The sequence below is a fragment of the Protomyctophum bolini genome (assembly GCF_963924005.1).
Source record: "Protomyctophum bolini genome assembly, chromosome: 3".
NCBI lineage: Eukaryota > Metazoa > Chordata > Actinopteri > Myctophiformes > Myctophidae > Protomyctophum > Protomyctophum bolini.
The window spans coordinates 46,461,643-46,481,406 of record NC_137864.1 but is presented as its reverse complement, the minus strand read 5'-3'; the positions used below and the strand labels follow the sequence as shown (position 1 = coordinate 46,481,406).

The window sequence follows — 19,764 nt, the reverse complement described above, 5'->3', positions numbered from 1 at the left end:
CTGGGGCAGCGTTTCTGAATTACACCATCCCATGGAGCCTCGAGTTCAAGGAGGTTGGTTTTGTCCAATTCCTGAGGCCAATTCCAGGGCCAATAATTTGATGACGGGCTGGCTGGTCAGTAACTCTGCAGTGATTTCTGCATTTGCAATGCAAACTCTGCATTTGATCACCGTGATCAAATGATTGAGCCGTGGCGTAACAAAAACCAAATCAAATCCGTTAAGGCTTCATGGGTTGTGTAATTTAATCCTGCTATAAGGACTCCTATCGTGCAATATCTGTCTCTCTCTCTATGAAGTATGGTGCTTTTTTATTTGTTTTAAAAGTGGATTTAGATTTCAGAATATCAGTTCTCTAAGCCAGTGAAACGACATAGTACTGTACTTAACTGAATGACAGTGTGTGTACCTGTAGTATTTTAATGCAGGCTAGTAAAAGTAAGGTAACGTACACACCATACGCACAGTAAGGCAGTGGTGTCAAGCAACTAAGTACAGTAGTTACTAAAGTATTTGAAATACTTGAGTATTTCCAATTTCCAATAGGCTACTTTACTTTACGATTAGTTACTTTGTAGATTTTAATTTTGATTAGAAAACATAGGCCTACTGTACATGAACCACTTTGAACCTTTAATCACATTTCAGCCATTTGAAAATAGCAGACCTACTACAAGCTCACAATGCGTCGCCAAAATGTACTTGAGTACATTTATTTTATTGGTAATTGGAGTAAATCTACATTGCAGTACTTACACTTTTACTTAAGTGAAAGTACTTTTTTCCACCACTCCAGTAAGGCAACATACAGTACACCGTACCACCAGGCACGAACATGGAATAACTGTGAAAAACTCATTGGTTTCTGATCGGACTGACTGCTGACTGAACAGATAAGGGCACCAGGATGAATCAAGCATGGCTGTTGTTGGCCTGGTCTGCACAGCAGGCTAGCCACAGACTGAATCTCCATGGTCAATTATGTGTGCCACTGCTTTCATGAAACCTAGATACGGTCAAATTCAGCCAGGTTGACTGGAAAATCCAGGCTTAATATCATATCTATATGGTTTTGTCAAATGGGACCACTTAACCCATTCTGAACGGGAACCCATTTTGGTGTTAGCATCATGTTATGCTTTAGCTATTGAAAAATACCAGATCTACAAGCTCATAGCGCGCCACCGAGTGGCGCACTACGAGCTTGTAGGTCTGCTATTTTAGAAAAATCGAAGAACGACTGACATTTTTAGAATCTGATCTCAGGTCAGAATAGGTTAATCAGACCAGTGTGTGTCCCAGTGGAAACCTCGTATGAATCTGATCTCAGGTCAGAATGGGTTAAACCAGATACTTTGATGCACAACAACAAAATAGCAAAAATAGCCAACCTACAAGCTGCACCACTGCTATTTTCCCAATTATTTCGCAAATCTTTCGTTTTCTTTGGGTTAGGTTTTAGGTACATAATATAGGTATAGGTATAGAATATCCCTCTGTATTAGGAAATGTGTAAACAAAGTACAGCACAGCGTTAGTTAACTTCGAGAGAGAATGTTTGCTGCGGTCAGCGGGAGATCAGCTTGGGATGCGGGGCACATATTACCAAATGAAATAAATCAATTTTTGAGGCAGGTGGTAGTAAATGGTCCCCCAGGGAATGCTTCATGGGGGTCCGCAAACCCAACTGTGCTAAGCTGTTTGTGCAAGACAAGACAACCGCCGCAGCGCTTGAGTGTTAAACACACACACACACACGCGCGCGTGAGGGGAGAGAAACGTTTTTGTATCCGTCGTCTCTCAACTTGAAATAATGTCCTTTCTGACACGTGGTGAGATCGCAGAGCTCTGCTCCGTTGTATCAACAGCTGAGAAAACAATCTACACGCTAATGATATTAGCAGCAAGAGCTGGCAGCCCTAGGGTATATTCACGGGGACTGCCCAGTGGCCATTTTGTTCTCACATCATACTTGTGGCATGGGAAGAAATAGGCCTACCACACCAAGTATTGTGTCCGTATGAGGCGAGACGCGGCTTGTAATTGGCTGCAGCAGGGGTGTCCGTATGAGGCGAGACGCAACATGGGGTTGGGAGCGGCACACACACACGTGTTCACTTGTATCTCAGCCTGATGGCCTAAAAGTCTAATATCTCCCCTCTGCAAGTCACAGAGATATCCCTTTGGCTTATTGCGACGGCATTTACTACTGAAAACCTGCATCTCTGTGTTAGTCACGGCTCGTGACATCACACCTCCATATATATGGTCACGCCTCGTGACATCATACCTTCATATATTATGGTCACGCCTCGTGACATCACGCCTCGTGAAACGTCACGCCACCATACTGTATATGGCCATCTCCATATATGGAGATCACGACCAATCCTGGAGAACCATACATGGAGAAGACTGGATCATCACCTAGATCTGCATGGAGCCGGCCAGCTGACCTCAAACCTCAAACCCTTAGGTCTCCATATATGGAGCTGACCGGTTCTGACATTCCATATGTTGATCCTCCCCACCCGTCCTTCCTGTTCTTACATTCCATACATTGATCTGACTTCATCAAACCCTGTACACACAAGACACGCTCCATATGGCCAGTACATAATTAATTCCATTATGTTACTAATATATTTTTTATCCCACGATTTTGTAACCCATTTTTCACCCCTGTGTCAATCATCTAATGTGATCCTGGGCTCTACACACCCTCCACCAACCTAGTCCCAATATATGGGGGACAAGGGGAGAGCAGCGGACTTGAACTCATGCTTCCTTCATGCCTGAGTGTCCAAGTTGCTCCTTTACACCTGACAGGGGGGAGTTTCCCTGGTTGGACGTAGCGCGTGGAAGGAACACGTTATTCCAACCAGTTCCTTTCCCCTCCATCAGGCGCCCCGGCTGGCCAGGGGGAGGCAGTTTAGTGACCAGGATTACTGCATGTTTTTTGTGAGGGTACCTACCCTAGGGGACACGGGGAGAACATGCAAACTCCACACAGAAAGGCCCTTTCGCCAACCCCGCCTTCGGGTATGGGCACTGATGACGCTGAGGAGGAAACACGCCGCCAGCACCCACAGTGTCCAGAGCGGGAATCGAACCCAGGACCTTCTAGCTATTAATTCCCTTATGTTGATCTACAGTAACCCCCCCATGCCAAAGCGCCAGCACTCGCCCAGCAGTTTTCCGTCACCCCCTCAGGCCGTCTTACTGGTATAATAATGTGTATTTGTCACACCTGGACCCGTCTCAGCACAACACCATTTGGGAACCACTGCAGTCCTGACCGGCCTCAACTTCCTGGAAGTCAAGAATGATCATTTTTAGGTTAGCTTAACCTGAAAGCCCTTATTCTCACTTGACATATAACTGTGCAAAGATGTGTCTCTTTTGTTCATGCTTCTGAAGTGAACGTTGGGTTATTTGCTGCTGTGGTACTGTAGATATAGCTGGTATTTGGGCTTGAAAGGGAATGTGACAAGATGGAATTTCAATGTGTCAGTGTGTTCTGCTTCCGTTTGTGTGTGCTATATAGACAAGACGGGCAGAAAATAGGCCTTAACCCATTCTGAACGGGAACCCGTTTTGGTGTTATAGCATCATGTTATGCTTTAGCTATTGAAAAATAGCAGACCTACAAGCTCGTAGCGCGCCACTCGGTATGAGCTATTTTTGAAAAATCGAAGAGCGACTGACATTTTTTTAGAATCTGATCTCAGGTCCGAATGGGTTCATCAGACCAGTGTGTGTCCAGTGGAAAACCTCGTATGAATCTGATCTCAGGTCAGAATGGGTTAAGCGTTTGTGTTGAGAGGATGTTGGTGCTGTATAAGTCAGGGGTTCTCAACGTTTTTGGCCGGGGACCCCCGGAAATGCTTTGGCAATGTCTCCACGGGTTGAGAACCCCTAATGTAAGTCACTGCAGTACTGACAACTCTTACAAAACAAGGTACGGGTACATTTATAAAATCCTAACTTTTACATAATGATAATGATGGTGATTTATATATCAGACGCGAATGACAAAGAAAAGTACTATACAGATGAACGGTGATTTCCCCAGTGGCCACATCGTCTGCTCTTCAACTCGTCTGTATGAAGAAGCTTCAACTTTAACCCATTCTGACCGGGCACCCATTTTGGTGTTGGCATCATGTTATGCTTTACCTATTGAAAAATAGCAGATCTACAAGCTCATATCGCGCCACCGAGTGGCGCGATACGAGCTTGTAGGTCTGCTATTTTTGAAAAATTTGAAGAACGACTGACATTTTTAGAATCTGATCTCAGGTCAGAATGGGTTCATCAGACCAGTGTGTGTCCAGTGGAAACCTCGTATGAATCTGATCTCAGGTCAGAATGGGTTAATACTATACCCTGCTTTAAGAAGAAGCAAAACACGGCACACCTCCAAGCCGTATACATTTACAACTGCTTTTTTCACTGTAGCTTTGAAGCAAAGGGGTTGGGGTCTCCCAGGGGGAAACAAAATAACTGTAGCCTGACGACTTCAGATAAGATGCCCTAACATCCAGTCAAGCAGGATTTTAAAAGGTGCAATGACATATCCTATACTATCCTATGTGCAACAGTGTTTTTTTCTAGTTCAGGCGTGTTCAGGTGTGTCTGAGCAAATCGGCTGTTTTGTCCTAACACAAACATTAAATCAGAAATCTCTGCTTACCAATACACCGGGGACTTCTAAATTAAATGTATAGGGCAAGAACAGTTATACTATCCCAAATAGGAAGGACCACCAAAAAGGTGCGAGACTATTTCAGCGGTGAAGGGATAACGGGCTGAGATAGCGTCAAACCTCTGCATGCATTACACTATCTCTCCAGGGGAAAACTCCATGTGGATAAAGGGTGCATGTGATTGTCTACAGTCTACACTCTACACCTTCCCCAGGCCAACAGTGGGATTTGGCAGCCAAAGAGACCACAGTGTACTGTATGAGGGAATTGAGATAAAATGAGGAAGGATTAAAAAAGAAGACACGCAGCTTTTCTCAGTTGCTGGTCTTGGCTTGCCCCTGGGGTCTGTGGAAAGCTTACAGTATGTAATGTAGCTCTACCAGCTGCTAGTTGTAAAGGAACATATTAAAAGCTTATTTCTGCTACAGTAACAGAACTGTAGAAATTATGTTGAGTTTGGGAGAGAAGTAAATGGTAAATGGTGCATTTATATAGCGCCTTTATCCAAGGCGCTTTACATAGATTGTGCATTACATTCACCCATTCATACACCGATGGCAGCGGAAACCATGCAAGGCACCAACTAGCACATCGGGAGCAATTAGGGGTTCAGTGTCTTGCTCAAGGACACTTCGACAGTAACTCTGGGGGAGCCCGGGTTCGAACTGGCAACCTTGCGGTTCCCATCCAGGCACTCTACCCCTGAGCCACCGCCGAAGTGCCAAATTACTTCTATTACAGCAAACTAGGTTGACCAAGAGAGCTCACAGTTTAGGGGAGTAGTTGTGGAGAGAGGATGGGTGACACGTATTGCACACAGTAGCATGGGCTGGATGGAAGATTAATTTATCATGCCGCACTAGTCTTATGGTGCCAATGTGCATCTCTCACATTTTGAGGGTAATTAGCAAACTGCATGAATGGAGACAGGTGCCATTTAGAGTACTACTTCCCCCAGGCAGCCATGCATGGTTTATGAACAAATTCTTTGTCACTAAAGGCCTGGTGCTTGTCTGCGTACCACACGCATGCATGCAAGCATGCATGCGCGCACACACAGAATATTCTATTGCGGTGGTATGACACGGCCATATGCACTGAAGTAAATCAGTCTTAGCACAAACGATTTAGTAACAGAACAAAGTGACACTGTTGTTTTATGTTCTATGATACATAGATCGCGGTTCATTAGATTTGATATTCAAACAGCGTAGGACCCCGTCGGCACAGGCCCCTAATTATCTATGTAATATGCCGATAAGATCAAAGGAGCCTTCCCAGACTTTGGCTGTAGTCCAGAGTTGTGTTAGCCAGGCTATAAAAATTGACCAATAAGGATGAATTAACACTCCAGGTTTTAGCTGTGTAAATCTCTCCCCATCCAGACTGTTGTGGAGGGCTAAGATGTCCTCCAGTAAACCCATGGAGTCTCTTCAACACTCCAAAACACCACCTGGTGGGCTTTAACGTAATAATCCATTTAAATTTGAAATAGAGTGATGCTGGCCTGTGAACTGATTAACTGAAGGGCTAGTTCTTCCCCCAAAAAAATGTTTTTAATCCGTTTTAAGCACTTAAACCCTGCACTTGATAGACTGGAGTGCCACAGGGGTCTATAGCCAACCAGGTCCACGTCCACTCCCTTTTTTCCCTTTTCACCAAAGCTCTTCACTGAAAATAGCCAATCTACAAGCTCACAACGTGCCGCAATGTGACATGTTGTGAGCTTGTATTTTTCGATTGGCTAGTATTAGCCCCAGAAAAGGGACACTATAGGGTCCATGTGTCTGAAGCAGGATCTTAACCCCTTTTGGGGCGGGAACCCCTTTTGGTGTTTTAAACATTATGTTATAATTTAGCTATCTTTTTTTTTTGAAAAATCGTGAAAATAAGATTTTTTTTTAATTTTGAGGTCAGGCCTAAATGGGTTAAAGTATTCATAACGCCAGGTACAAAATTAATGCATTTAATGCATTGACCCATTTTTTTGTGTGTAAAGAATTACCTGCTTACCCTATTCCTATACATCAACACCTGGAAAACGAAATGAAGTCACCACCAGGGACTGCAGGCTTCTTGTTTCTGGATCAGGCAGATATTGATCTTTTTCAGAGGCGTTTTGTTAGTTCTGTCTGGAAGACTCCGAGGTGCCAACGTGTCAATCATCTTGACCACCGTGCAGGCGAGATATATCTCCCAATGCACAGAAGTCATTTTGGTCGGTCGGATCAGAGATTATATCTTTGTCCATGAAGGCCGGTAGACCTTCCTTCACTGGGTAGAATTTGTAAAAAATGCTGCATGTACTGTACTGTATGTACTGTACATTGCTGTTAGGCAACAACCTTGTATTAAGATCCTGAGGCCGATTCTATCAATGCCTGTGTGTGTGTGTGTGTGTGTGTGTGTGTGTGTGTGTGTGTGTGTGTGTGTGTGTGTGTGTCCGTGTGTCCGTGTGTGTGTGTGTGTGTGTGTGTGTGTGTCCACGTGTGTGTGTGTGTTTGTGTGTGTGTGTGTGTGTGTGTGTGTGTGTGTACAGCTAATCTCTGGCAACGTTAACCTGGTCGATGCACAATGAACCTCTGCCCAAAAATGTCCAGAACGGCCAGTTATAGCACCACCAGGCCCGTTTTGAACAAAAAGCCTCAAATCATGCAGTGTGCAATTTACGTGAAATCTTTCACAGACTTTCCTACGAGGCTGAGGAATATACAGTATCCCACCCTTTTCACATTGGCCTGTTATAGCGCCACCAACAGGTGATTTTTTTGCAACAAAATGCTGAATATTACATTTAAATTGCACATTTTGTGGAGTGGCTTCTTCATTATTATTATGATTTTCCTACTAGGCTGAGGAATATATCCCACCCTTTTCACATTGGCGCCACCAGGAGGCCACATACTGTACCTGCCCTGGTGGAGACCTGTGCCCCGACCTTTATCTAGTTCAACATTTTTCACACACTTTTTGAGTGGTGCAACCACTCCTACAACCAGCAATGTCCATGTACCTGTGTACCTGTGTGTGTCTATGAGCACGAGCATGTTACTTATTTATACCAGTAGGGGGCGCCAGAAACAGAGAGAGGGGTAGTGCTGTGTCTCTAATGAGAGAGAGAGAGAGAGAGAGAGAGAGGGGGGGGGGGGGGGGGGGGGGAATTGCACCACTCAGTTCACACGTGTGTGATTTTTTTTAAATGTTCAAAAATAGCAGATGTACAAGCACGCAGCACAGCACAACGTGATGTGCCGTGTGCAGCTTGTCTGCTGTTTTTGAATAGCCAAAACAGAGATGCTTTCCCGGGTTTTAAAATTCTACTTTTTATGCAGTTTCCGTAAATGAAAGCCCAACCTTGTCACACAGCAGTGTCACACAAAAGTATAGCGACAAAACAATAGTCGATCGACAGGCTCACAATGGGTCGCACAAGTTGGGACGTTGTAGACTATAGCTGTTCTAACATTTGAAACCAGTGAAAAATATCAACAAGAGCTTGTGATTTATATAACTACATTGGATCTATTGGAACACAGGTTCCTGAAAGTAACATGTCACTGTCATATGGACAGCATGGTCATATATGGACATACAAACATACACATCGACAGGAAACGCATGCAGGGCACCAACCTGCTCAATGGAATTAATAAGCAGCTCTGGGGGTTAAGTGTCTTGCTCAAGGACCTTCTGATTCCAAGGCTGCCGCGAGCCACTGCCTCACAGTGTGTGTGAACAGTGTTATGAATATAGTGTCGCACAGCCTAGTAAAGGTTAAGGCAATTATGTCAAGTTGGATATAGCGCTGGATTGTAAGATGAATGCATAGTCAATGCTGCTATACAGTCACTATATGCATGGGCACTGTTGACAATAAAATGCTGATATGGAAATTCTGATTAAGGGTCTTAAAGGCCTCCAGTAATTTATAACTGAGCTGGGCTGCGAGCATTTCTCATTTAATCAATTTTAATCCGGGTCAAGGGGTGTCGTCACTGGGAGCACTCTCTCTCAACAGCCTTAGGCATCGTGCGATGATGTATCCTCATTACAATCAAGCCAAATGACCGCAGGCGACAGACAGGAAAAAAAGGAAAAAGAATGTGCCGACGTCTCACCTTCTGGTCATGGCTATAGGCTAAGGCCCAGTCCTCTTGTGAGGGATGAAACATCAGGCTGAGAATGTAGAAGCTCAGTCGGTACTTCTGGTAACTGGCACCCTCATCAGAGCTGATGAGCACACTGCTCTCAAACTCCGGGTCCGTCAGCACCATGATCTGTGAGAAACGGATAAGGAGAGCAAAGAGAGTGAGAGACAAAGTGAGATGCCTGAGGAAAAGAGAGAAGGGCCGTGTTTGCAATTGCATTTGTGTAAGCATGTATATACAGCGTGCATGCATGCATATCATTTATAAGCTTATCGTATGGCAGGTTACGTTAAAAGCATGCATATAGATGTGAACTATGCATTTAGGAAGGAGGCAGAATGAAGGGGTATATATAGGACTCAAGTTAAGAGTGAGCGGAGTGGTGCATGGAAACGATAGGGAGAACAGAGAAGACAGAACAGAGATATTAGGAGCGCGGCAGTGTCAGCAGAAACAAAACTTCCACTTGCTTGGCTAAGAGAAGTTCAGTACTTTGCAACTGTACTGAACTGTGCTGTTCCTCTTACTCGCACAGAAAGACTACTTAACCAAGAAAGGCACAAAGAGCACTATATATTAGACAAGGCCTACCTATAGGGGCATAGCCTGGGTCCCTGTGTGGGAGTGAGGCTTGTAATCCTGACACTTTTGCTCATGTCACTAGACAAGTGTCATAATTAGAGGACTGCCGGCTAGGCCAACTGCTGCAAATGTTTTTTACTGCCAATAGATTGTATATTCCTCATTACGTTCACTGTAGATTTGGCTGTAAACATTTATCCATATTTCCTACTGTGCAGCTGGCTGACACTGTATACAGCCTCATTAATCCGTGTCTGAATAGTCTGCTATGGATAAGATGTATGAATATGACGATACTTATACCTACATTTAACTATAAATATGTATTTTGTTGTTTAATTTCGGTCATCATCACAAATCTTAGAGCAGTGGTTCTCATGGGGACCAGCCTTGGTTCAAGTCAGCTGGCTGAATCAACTTTATATTTTTTCATACATTTTCATCCCACGATTTTTGTAACACATCTTTTCACACAGTGCCAATGCCCAAGCTGTAATCACGGGCGCTACTGCCACCATGCCCCTGGCTGAATCAGCTTTGGACTAGAATGAGCGTAACAAAAAGGAATGGCTTGTAATTAGTTTGCAAATCATTACAATCCCACTGAGCAATAGACCAGTGTTGTTTTTGGCAGCAACTTTCGATTTTAGTTTAGTCATAGTCTTTGGACTGAAACTTCATTTAGTTTTAGTCACATTTTAGTCACCTGGAAATGTCTTAGTGTTAGTCTAGTTTTAGTCGACTAAATGTCATAAGATTTTAGTCGACTATTCTCTCTGCCTCAGGTTGTAACCAGGCATTTCTCTCTGCCTCAGGTTGTGACCAGGCCTTTCTCTCTCCCTTAGGTTGTGACCAGGCTATTCTCTCTGCCTCAGGTTGTGACCAGGCTTTTCTTTTCGCAGATGAGTAATGCTGGGTGGGAGTGAGGCTATCAGATATTAAAGTTTTTATTATTTTGCTAAAAAGCCCTAAATAGATCGAATCATCGTGACATATCACCACAGCCACAAAAAAAAAGAAAAGGTTTTATTTCCAGGTAGATAAGGCAGCGTTGCATTGGAGCAGTATTATTCATTAACCTTATATTTGGATCAGCCTTATGTTCACTCAACTCAATCCCATAGGTTTTCACAAACATTCAAACATTCTGATCTGGCCTTGATGCGCACCACCGTATGTCTCCGAGCTATACGCACCCTCGACACGTCTAGGTCACTTAGATATTCTGACCACAATGCCTCTGTGCCATCTGGTTATCAAACGACAGCACCCACAGGCTACCTCTGTTAGCAGAATGGGATTATTATGGGTGTCCCCCCTGCCCACGCCCCAAACGGCTGTATTTTCCTCTCCTCAACTGGTTTTGAATTGGAAAAAAGCAGCACATTCATCACTGACAGAAATACCACCCCTCTTTCCAGAGTTTTAGCCAGGATCCCGCCCTGCTAGTGATTTAGATAAATAGTTTTTCATTAGAAGCCAATAAACAGGCCGCGGAATCTCCATCAAGATTTCTCATTGGCCCAGTTCTTCCATTCATTATCCATCACAAAAAGAACGCCAAAGCCTCCCTATTTCTTCCAGTGTCTTATAGGGCCCTTGTCAGATATAATTTACGTCTTTTAAACGCAAATCATAATAGTGTAATATTGTAGTAAGTGACAGAGTCTATTATAAGTCGGAAATTGCATTCTTCGCCTTGCTTTCTCTAGGTCTCTGGGAAAGTAAAACTGTTGTGAGTCCTTGAAGAGTTTTACTATTTCAGTACACGTCACTAAGTGCCGCGGTAATGTAAGGTTGGCTGGCAAAAGATAATTTATGAACGGCATCATGGATTTCACATTACAATTCACCCTTTCTTATGCATTATGAAGGTCATGCTCTCTTTTCTATATGACACAGACCTTTGGTTGCTGCACTTTCAGCTCATCTCCTTTCAGAACCATATTCACAAAGGCTCACAATGCCCCCATTTCATACCGCAAATAGGTTCTACTCAAAGTATTGTATTATATCCTTCACAACCGGATAAAAGCCAGGAGAGATGCAATATGTCCTCAACCAAGGCATTAAGCCTAACAATGCTGTCCGTCTTATGTGACACTTTAGACAGACAGCGTTGTTAGTCTAATGCTTACACAGAATTGAGATTAGCAATCACTTTTCCATGAGCAATTGCGAGGTTGTCACCGCTGCAGTAACCATTTTCTCTCGTGACTGCTAAAATAATACCCCCAAAAAAAACGTAATTACTCACCAAACTCGCAAGGCTTCAATTGAAAGCACTAGCAAGGAGTGATTAAGACTCGCCTCAGCAGCCACAGTGAGTCAGCGAGGATGCAAGGGAGTGAGGTGAGTAACAATGTTGAATCGATATAGACTTTGGAGGCATAACCTTTGCGTGATATCACTCTAATGTTGAGCTAAAGATAGGCTGGAGCGTGCACTGGGGCTATATAACCTAATATTGCCTGTATCTTTTTGCAATTACTGCTGCTGTGAATGGACCAAAAATCTCAGAGAAGAAGACACCCACCATCTAATGAATCATGTCAAGCTAGGATCAATTGGTCTTTGACACCTTGGGTCAGTATAGCCTTCAGTCAGTGTCAAAAGGCTTACTGACGGTGTCTGAAGACTCAATCACAAAGCCATTCCATCTATTTAATCTAAAAAAAAGGACACTGCAGTGTACAAATGTACAAAGGAAGTAAAATGGACCCTTACAAGTCAATTTGGGTACATGTGTAGAGAATGTAGACTCTTGGAGTTACAAAACAGATACATTAACACTTAAGGATTTTACTGGGAGAGCCATCAGGGCAGGGCAGGGCCCCTGCGCATGTCCAGAAGATTCATGAAGGGTGTCATTTTTAAAAGCTTTGAGCGAAATGCCACCGCCATCATTCAAATCCATAATGTGCTGCTTTAAAAGGTCACAATTTAAACTTTTCCTTAGACTGATTAACCCATTCTGGGCGGGAACCCCTTTTGGTGTTAGCATTATGTTATGCTTTAGCTATTGAAAAATATCAGATCTACAAGCTCATAGCGCGCCACCGAGTGGCGCGCTACGAGCTTGTAGATCTGATATTTTGAAAAATCGAAACTGTCAGGATGTATAAGAACATTTTTAGAATCTGATCTCAGGTCAGAATGGGTTAAGTGAAATACTTCTGAGTAACTCTGCATAATGTTCTCAGCATGTCCATGGTGCACAGACAGGATATCGATTCCTGTGTTGCATGTCAACCGGTCATAACAGTGAGCTACTGTTGTGACATTACTGGGCTGCCTCTTGTGACACGCTATCGTTTTCTTCTTCTGTGCAAGAGTTCGCTCATCCACCCATGCAAATCTCACGCTGAAATAATGAGATAGGAGATAAGGTCAGGTGTGTGTGTGTGGTGTGGTGGTGTGTGTGTGTGTGTGTGTGTGTGTGTGTGTGTGTGCGGTGTGGCGCGTCGTACTGTGTGGTGCGTGCGTGCATGTGTGCTGTGCGTGCACTCTGTAGTGTATACGCATAGTTTCATTATGTAGATAGTCCACTGTTAGACAGATGTTAGGTTTCTTAGCTTACATATGATTATTGATGTCAATTCTATGTATTTGATTACCATGTGTTGTTCCCGCTTACTGTAAATCGCTCTGGAAAAGGTCAGGTGTGTGTGTGTGTGTGTGTGTGTGTGGTGTGTGTGTGTGTGCGTGCGTACCTTGACCTTCACTAGCTCCCGATCAAAACAAAGAATCCATTTCAAAACACTCCTAATCACCTACAAAGCACTGAACAACCTGGCTCCTCCATCCCTCCCTCTGCGATCTCCTCAAATGTCACGTCCCCTCCCGCCACCCTCAGCCTCCTTGTCCACGAGACCCACTGTACTGTACGTGGCCGGGGCGACAGAGCTTTTGCCTTTGCTGCCCCCAACCTTTACATCGCAGAGTACTGTACACACTGTACCGTGAACGTCAATAGATATGCTTTCATTTTAGAGGAGATAAATTCACCAGGGTTCGTTTTGAGTAGCAATACACAAAAAGGTAACATTTTCTCCAAATGCACATCTATAGCCCTGTGCTGTAGCATTCTCTTCTTCTAGGCTTAGTTATGCTTTACTACAGTATAGTTTGCTCCTCGGCGGAATCAATAATGTTCATCTTGTCTTACAAACTCTTAACCCATTCTAGACCGGGAACCCCTTTTGGTGTTAGCATTATGTTATGCTTTAGCTATTGAAAAATAGCAGATCTACAAGCTCATAGCGCGCCACCGAGTGGCGCGCTACGAGCTTGTAGGTCTGCTATTTTTGAAAAATCGAAGAACAACTGACATTTTTTTAATCTGATCTCAGGTCAGAATGGGTTAATCAGACCCAGTGTGTGTCCAGTGGAAACCTCCGTATGAATCTGATCTCAGGTCAGAATGGGTTAAATAACACACAAACACACAACAAAAACAACTACTTCAGTATATCAGCAAAAGAAAGAATGTATGGGGCCGCCGCCTCCAAGTTAACAACATCAGTGTGGCACAATAACTGACCTTAAAGTATCATCAATTCCTATAAAGCCAGAATTATTTGTAGTCTTAAGTAGGGATAGAGCTCGTAGATTTTGATTGATAATGAGCACCTTATCAAGCCGGCTTATCGAGCCAGGCTTTAATCGAGCCCACTATTGAGCCAACCATTAAAACAACCATTAATTTGTGCATGAAGTGTTACAGTAAATGGCTTTATATTATGAATTGTATCGTAATATTTTACGATACAATCTCCATGTATCTTTCAGCTCTTTGGGTGTGTTCGGATAGGTCACACTGGAGCGCAGTACCAAAAACAAACTAGATAGGCGAGTGCACTCCCAGGACAGTCTCAGGAGTGTGCATTTCTGAACACACCCTTTATAAACAGAAAATCATATTATTTAACCAAAAAATATAACTTACACTACATATTACTGGGCCTTCAAATACGGTACTTTTCTAACAGACGGAAGGCAATACTACGGACCTTTTACTTTTGGAAAAAAATATTGAAGAAACTGTTAACAGCGTGGTTGATTAGATGTATCTGGATTGCCTCTCGTCTTGATTGTTTGAACATGACATCATGTGCCACTATGCTCAATAACAGGCTTGATAAAGCCCAAAACATATTGATACCGGTTACTTGATTTGTTATCGAGTTTGTTCAGGTATCGGGAATCAAGCTCCATGCCTAGTAATATGATGGTGTCCCGCGCCTAACATAGCAGATCTACAAAGCATCTCATCACGACACATCGTGAGCTTGTAGATCTGCTACTTTCACCCTACGGACAGCTGGCGCGCAACAAAGTATATACAGTAAATCAGGCGTCAATGCTGACCTGGCGTGGCAGCTCTATTTCAAGTGAAGTTGTTTAGGTTCACATCACTGATCGGAGCCGACATTTGGACTCTCTCCATGAGATTAGGTGTTAAGAAGCCAGCGGTGGGGCGGATTGTTATCCATAATTGGCTAACCCTAAAGTTCTGCATTGAAAGTTATCCAACTATCTGTCCAGAGTATGATAATGGCTTAAACTTCTGGAGAGTTCAGCTGATGTGACATTTCTTTTTTTTTTTTGCTTTGCCTTTCAAATTGAGCAGTCCAGCCTTATTGTCACAGGATATAGAGTCACGTGCTGCACCTCAGATCTGCATCTGTTTAACTTTAACACTGACTCGTCTCAGGAGGTCACCTGAGGGAATGTTGTTGCATTTTCAACATTAAACTTTATTTCCTCTTCTCCCTGCTCAGTAGTCAGTAATTACACTACAGCACACCATTGTTATACAAAATATAATTTACTATGGCTGGAATTATGCCAAGTCTTTTCAAACTTCAAATGGCATCTATAATAGTATCTTGCAAGCTATACAGGTATAAAGATAGAAACACAACACACAGGGGCACACGCCACACACAACACACAGGGGCACACGCCACACACAACACACAGGGGCACACGCCACACACAACACACAGGGGCACACGCCACACACAACACACAGGGGCACACGCCACACACAACACACAGGGGCACACGCCACACACAACACACGGATGACACATGTTTTGCCACTACACACTGCCACCGCCCACTCCAGAAAGTGTCAGCTACAACAGTGGAGCTCTAAGTCTAAACCAGGAAATGTCGCATCAGGGCTTTTGCTTATTCCTTCTAAATCTCTGTATATAAAATATAGCTAACTCGTCGAATCTCTTAGTTACATCAATATTGTTATTATGAAATAGTTGGTTTGTGCCTAAGTATTAAGATTATAAAGATGGCTTTTGTCTTTGCTGACAGGCACTCAAAAGGCACTCAAATGAGATGTTCACGTCCTGCAAGTGAACACTTAGAACTAGTGTTGACTACAAGTGGCTCTTATTTTGATGAGGACGTTTCTGCACAGGAAGTCTGTTTCAGTTGTAAACAAGCTACGATGGATGAGCTGTCAAAGTGCTAGTCGCCACGTTAGCCACCATAGGCTGTTTACAATATGAAAATCATGCATGGTCAGTCACTTAAACAATGTAGGTTTACACACGTTGGAATTAAAACATGGAACCTGCAGCATTAGGTGAGTAGGAATTCATCGTGTTGGACGTTTGTGGTTGTGCTAATGATAAACGGACACCTGCTGCTAGTGGATCCTACGACTACAAATACACTGTGCAGCTTTGCATCTTTGTATCTTTTGCATCTGCCCGTGTGAAAGCAGCATAACGTTGTGGCAGGATACGTATACACGTGCTCCTTTGAGTACTAGCCCAAAACAATAATGTGCCCCCCTGCTTATATTATGAGACAATTTAAAATGAAACTTCTATGACAGACTACTTTTAGACACAGTTAAACATTCATATCTTCACGGATGGAGAAGATACGGCCCGGGTCAGTTTCATTTTAAAACTGGGATTTGTTTAACACAACTTTGTGATACATTATTTTCATATTTACACATTGATTGCATTTCTGCTGAGTGAATTTATAGACAAGTATCCTCAGCTATTGCACTTCCCGGTGAGTTTGCTGCCATTGCCTTTCGCTTCTGCTCCACTTTCCATCACCTTTCACACTACCGAATTTCAAGTCATGAATACCAAACAACATGGTTTGATATTTACAATTCAAAATCGGGGAGTCTTCGATCCAGTGGGTGACATTACGGTTATGTCTGTAAACCCTTCACACTACAGGATCATTTGGGCAGATAATCGGTTGAGCTCAGCCTTGTATCGGGAACACACATGTCGAAAATATTTGTAAAGTCCAACCACATCTGAAGGCAATAGTTTGATGTCACAAATCAAATCACATTAGCCTTTAGTCTTGGTATCATTACAGTATGCACTGAATAATGATGAACATACTGTAAATACTTTTCTTATTTCTGTGTATTGAGTTGAACTAAAATCACAAATAATATGAAGTGATCCTGCATCCTTAAGTCTCACTAAATTGAGAAAGGACGCAATCATATCACACTCCTGGGATGGGGGTCCTGGGATGCAATACTGTACTCAGTACTGTACTCTAATGTCATTGAAGTAGGACTCATAAAATGTCCCTGGAACCCATATAAAAGACCACTCAAATCACTGGTTTCCTTTAAAAACAAAAGGGCTGAAAATGCACCTGTCACTGTCATCCGGTCAAGGTGAAGGTGACCCCCCCCCCCAAATTGTTGTCATTATTGTTATTGTGAATGAATGCATGCGGGACCCGAATGGAAACAAGACTGCAAGGTCTTTCTTCGGTGCTGTCCTTTTGGACCAAATGTGCTTTGACTGTACCCTGTACTGTTTGCATTTTATTGTCGAATAAAGTTATCAATCAATCAAAAAACACCTGGGTCCCGGGACCCATTACATTGAAAACCTATTTACATCACTAAATATGTCTCACCTTTCTCCTGTTAGTTGGACAGACGTAGAGATAACTCACTAAATATGTCTCACCTTTCTCCTGTTAGTTGGACAGACGTAGAGATAACTCAGGACAGTCTTGTATCCAACTTTGTCGTTCATTCTCTCATACGTGGACCCATAGTCTGAAGATCTGTGTGAAGAAAAACATTATTTCAGATTCAAGTGTGGCAAAGCTGAACACAGTCAAAGAGTTCATTTACTGTAACTGCGAGGGCCAGATACAGTACAGAAAACTGAACACAGACAAATAGTTCATTTAACTGCGAGGGCCAGATACAGTACAGCAAACTGAACACAGACAAATAGTTCATTTAACTGCGAGGGCCAGATACAGTACAGCAAACTGAACACAGTCAAAGAGTTCATTTAACTGCGAGGGCCAGATACAGGACAGCAAAGCTGAACACAGTCAAAGAGTTCATTTAACTGCGAGGGCCAGATACAGGACAGCAAAGCTGAACACAGTCAAAGAGTTCATTTAACTGCGAGGGCCAGATACGGGACAGCAAACTGAACACAGTCAAAGAGTTCATTTAACTGCGAGGGCCAGATACGGGACAGCAAACTGAACACAGTCAAAGAGTTCATTTAACTGCGAGGGCCAGATACGGGACAGCAAACTGAACACAGTCAAAGAGTTCATTTAACTGCGAGGGCCAGATACGGGACAGCAAACTGAACACAGTCAAAGAGTTCATTTAACTGCGAGGGCCAGATACGGGACAGCAAACTGAACACAGTCAAAGAGTTCATTTAACTGCGAGGGCCAGATACAGTACAGCAAACTGAACACAGTCAAAGAGTTCATTTAACTGCGAGGGCCAGATACGGGACAGCAAACTGAACACAGTCAAAGAGTTCATTTAACTGCGAGGGCCAGATACAGGACAGCAAACTGAACACAGTCAAAGAGTTCATTTAACTGCGAGGGCCAGATACAGGACAGCAAAGCTGAACACAGTCAAAGAGTTCATTTAACTGCGAGGGCCAGATACAGGACAGCAAACTGAACACAGTCAAAGAGTTCATTTAACTGCGAGGGCCAGATACAGGACAGCAAACTGAACACAGTCAAAGAGTTCATTTAACTGCGAGGGCCAGATACGAGATACAGGACAGCAAACTCACGCAGCGCCGCAAACAGTCAGTGAGCGCCTTTTAGTCACGTATTGTATTAGTATTTTGAACAGACATATATTACATTTTTTGACTGACCGACAGACAAGCTGTTTTCTGCCAGAAAGTAATAACCTGGTAACTGTGAAAACTTGTTTCTGGTTTACAATGACATTGACTTGATTTATTTTTTCAGGGTTACATTTCAAACATTATAGGCCGCACAATCAGACAAAATGAACTAGTGGTTAAATACAGTACATACAAAATAAGGGTGTGTGTGTTGAACGTCTTTATTGGATGCGGAGAAACATAATTTATGTACCCATCTGAGTGCTGCATTCAGCTGGGAAAGCTTTTCACGACAGATGTAGAGTAGGCTGTGATGTTCCAGCTTCAGGGGCTACAGATTTCAATATGATTATACCTGATAATGTAGGCTAGATTTGTAATTGTAAATACGCTTGACTATTGCTTTCATGACATGGGAACAACATGCTAAAGGTCATCTCTTATATCTTTGCTTTGGGTAATTATAGCATATTATGTCCACCTGCATTCTCCCCACTCAAATATGTATTCATTCATTTTGTACGATGCTTCAGATTGTTGCTTTTCAACAGGTTTTGCCCTCAACTAAAATAAAACCACTTTAATAACTAATGGTTAATCGTTATCAAAGGCAAATTCAGTGTGGAAAGATATTTCCTATAATGTAGGCCAGGCTGGCCAGCAGAAGCACTGCCAGTGTAGACAGCAGACAATAGTGCTCACTGCTAGTCTGCTAGCTGCTGCCGTGATGCTTCCAGTGAGTTCCAAGTTGAAAAATACATTATGAATTAACTTAAGTCCCATTTAATAGTGACAATAGCCGATCTACAACCTCACGACACGTCGTTGCTAGCTTTGTAGATCTGCCATTTTGACTTTTTTTCCCTTAAAAAAGAAAAAAAATACTAATTGTAGGAAACGTTTAAAAAATGATATTTACTTTTGATCCATAAAAACATGTCCCCAAATCGCTGTTTGGCAACCACTGGTATATATATACCCGCCTATGCCTTAACACAGGGGTTCTCAACGTTTTTGCCCGGGGACCCCCGGAAATGCTTTAGCAATGTCTCGGGACCCCCGCCCCCCTCCCGACCCCAATATAAATTGACCACTACAATAACCTTAATAATAGAGACAATACACCATAAATAAATACTGAAACCAGATATAATCATTAGGGAAGCTGTATGCATG

At 43.0% G+C, this 19,764-nt stretch overlaps 1 protein-coding gene across 1 annotated transcript in view; it reads right to left on the bottom strand.

The window, feature by feature from the left end:
- Positions 1–17,530, bottom strand: part of LOC308312862 (VPS10 domain-containing receptor SorCS3-like) — a 127,382-nt gene extending 109,852 nt beyond the window's left edge. The window contains exons 1-2 of the mRNA XM_080759615.1: positions 17,431–17,530; positions 8,828–8,986 (exon numbers count right to left, since the gene is read on the bottom strand). Coding sequence (XP_080615741.1) covers positions 8,828–8,986; positions 17,431–17,499 — 228 coding nt within the window. The 5' untranslated portion in view covers positions 17,500–17,530. The remainder of the gene's footprint in view (positions 1–8,827; positions 8,987–17,430) is intronic.
- Positions 17,531–19,764: the final 2,234 nt, after the last annotated feature.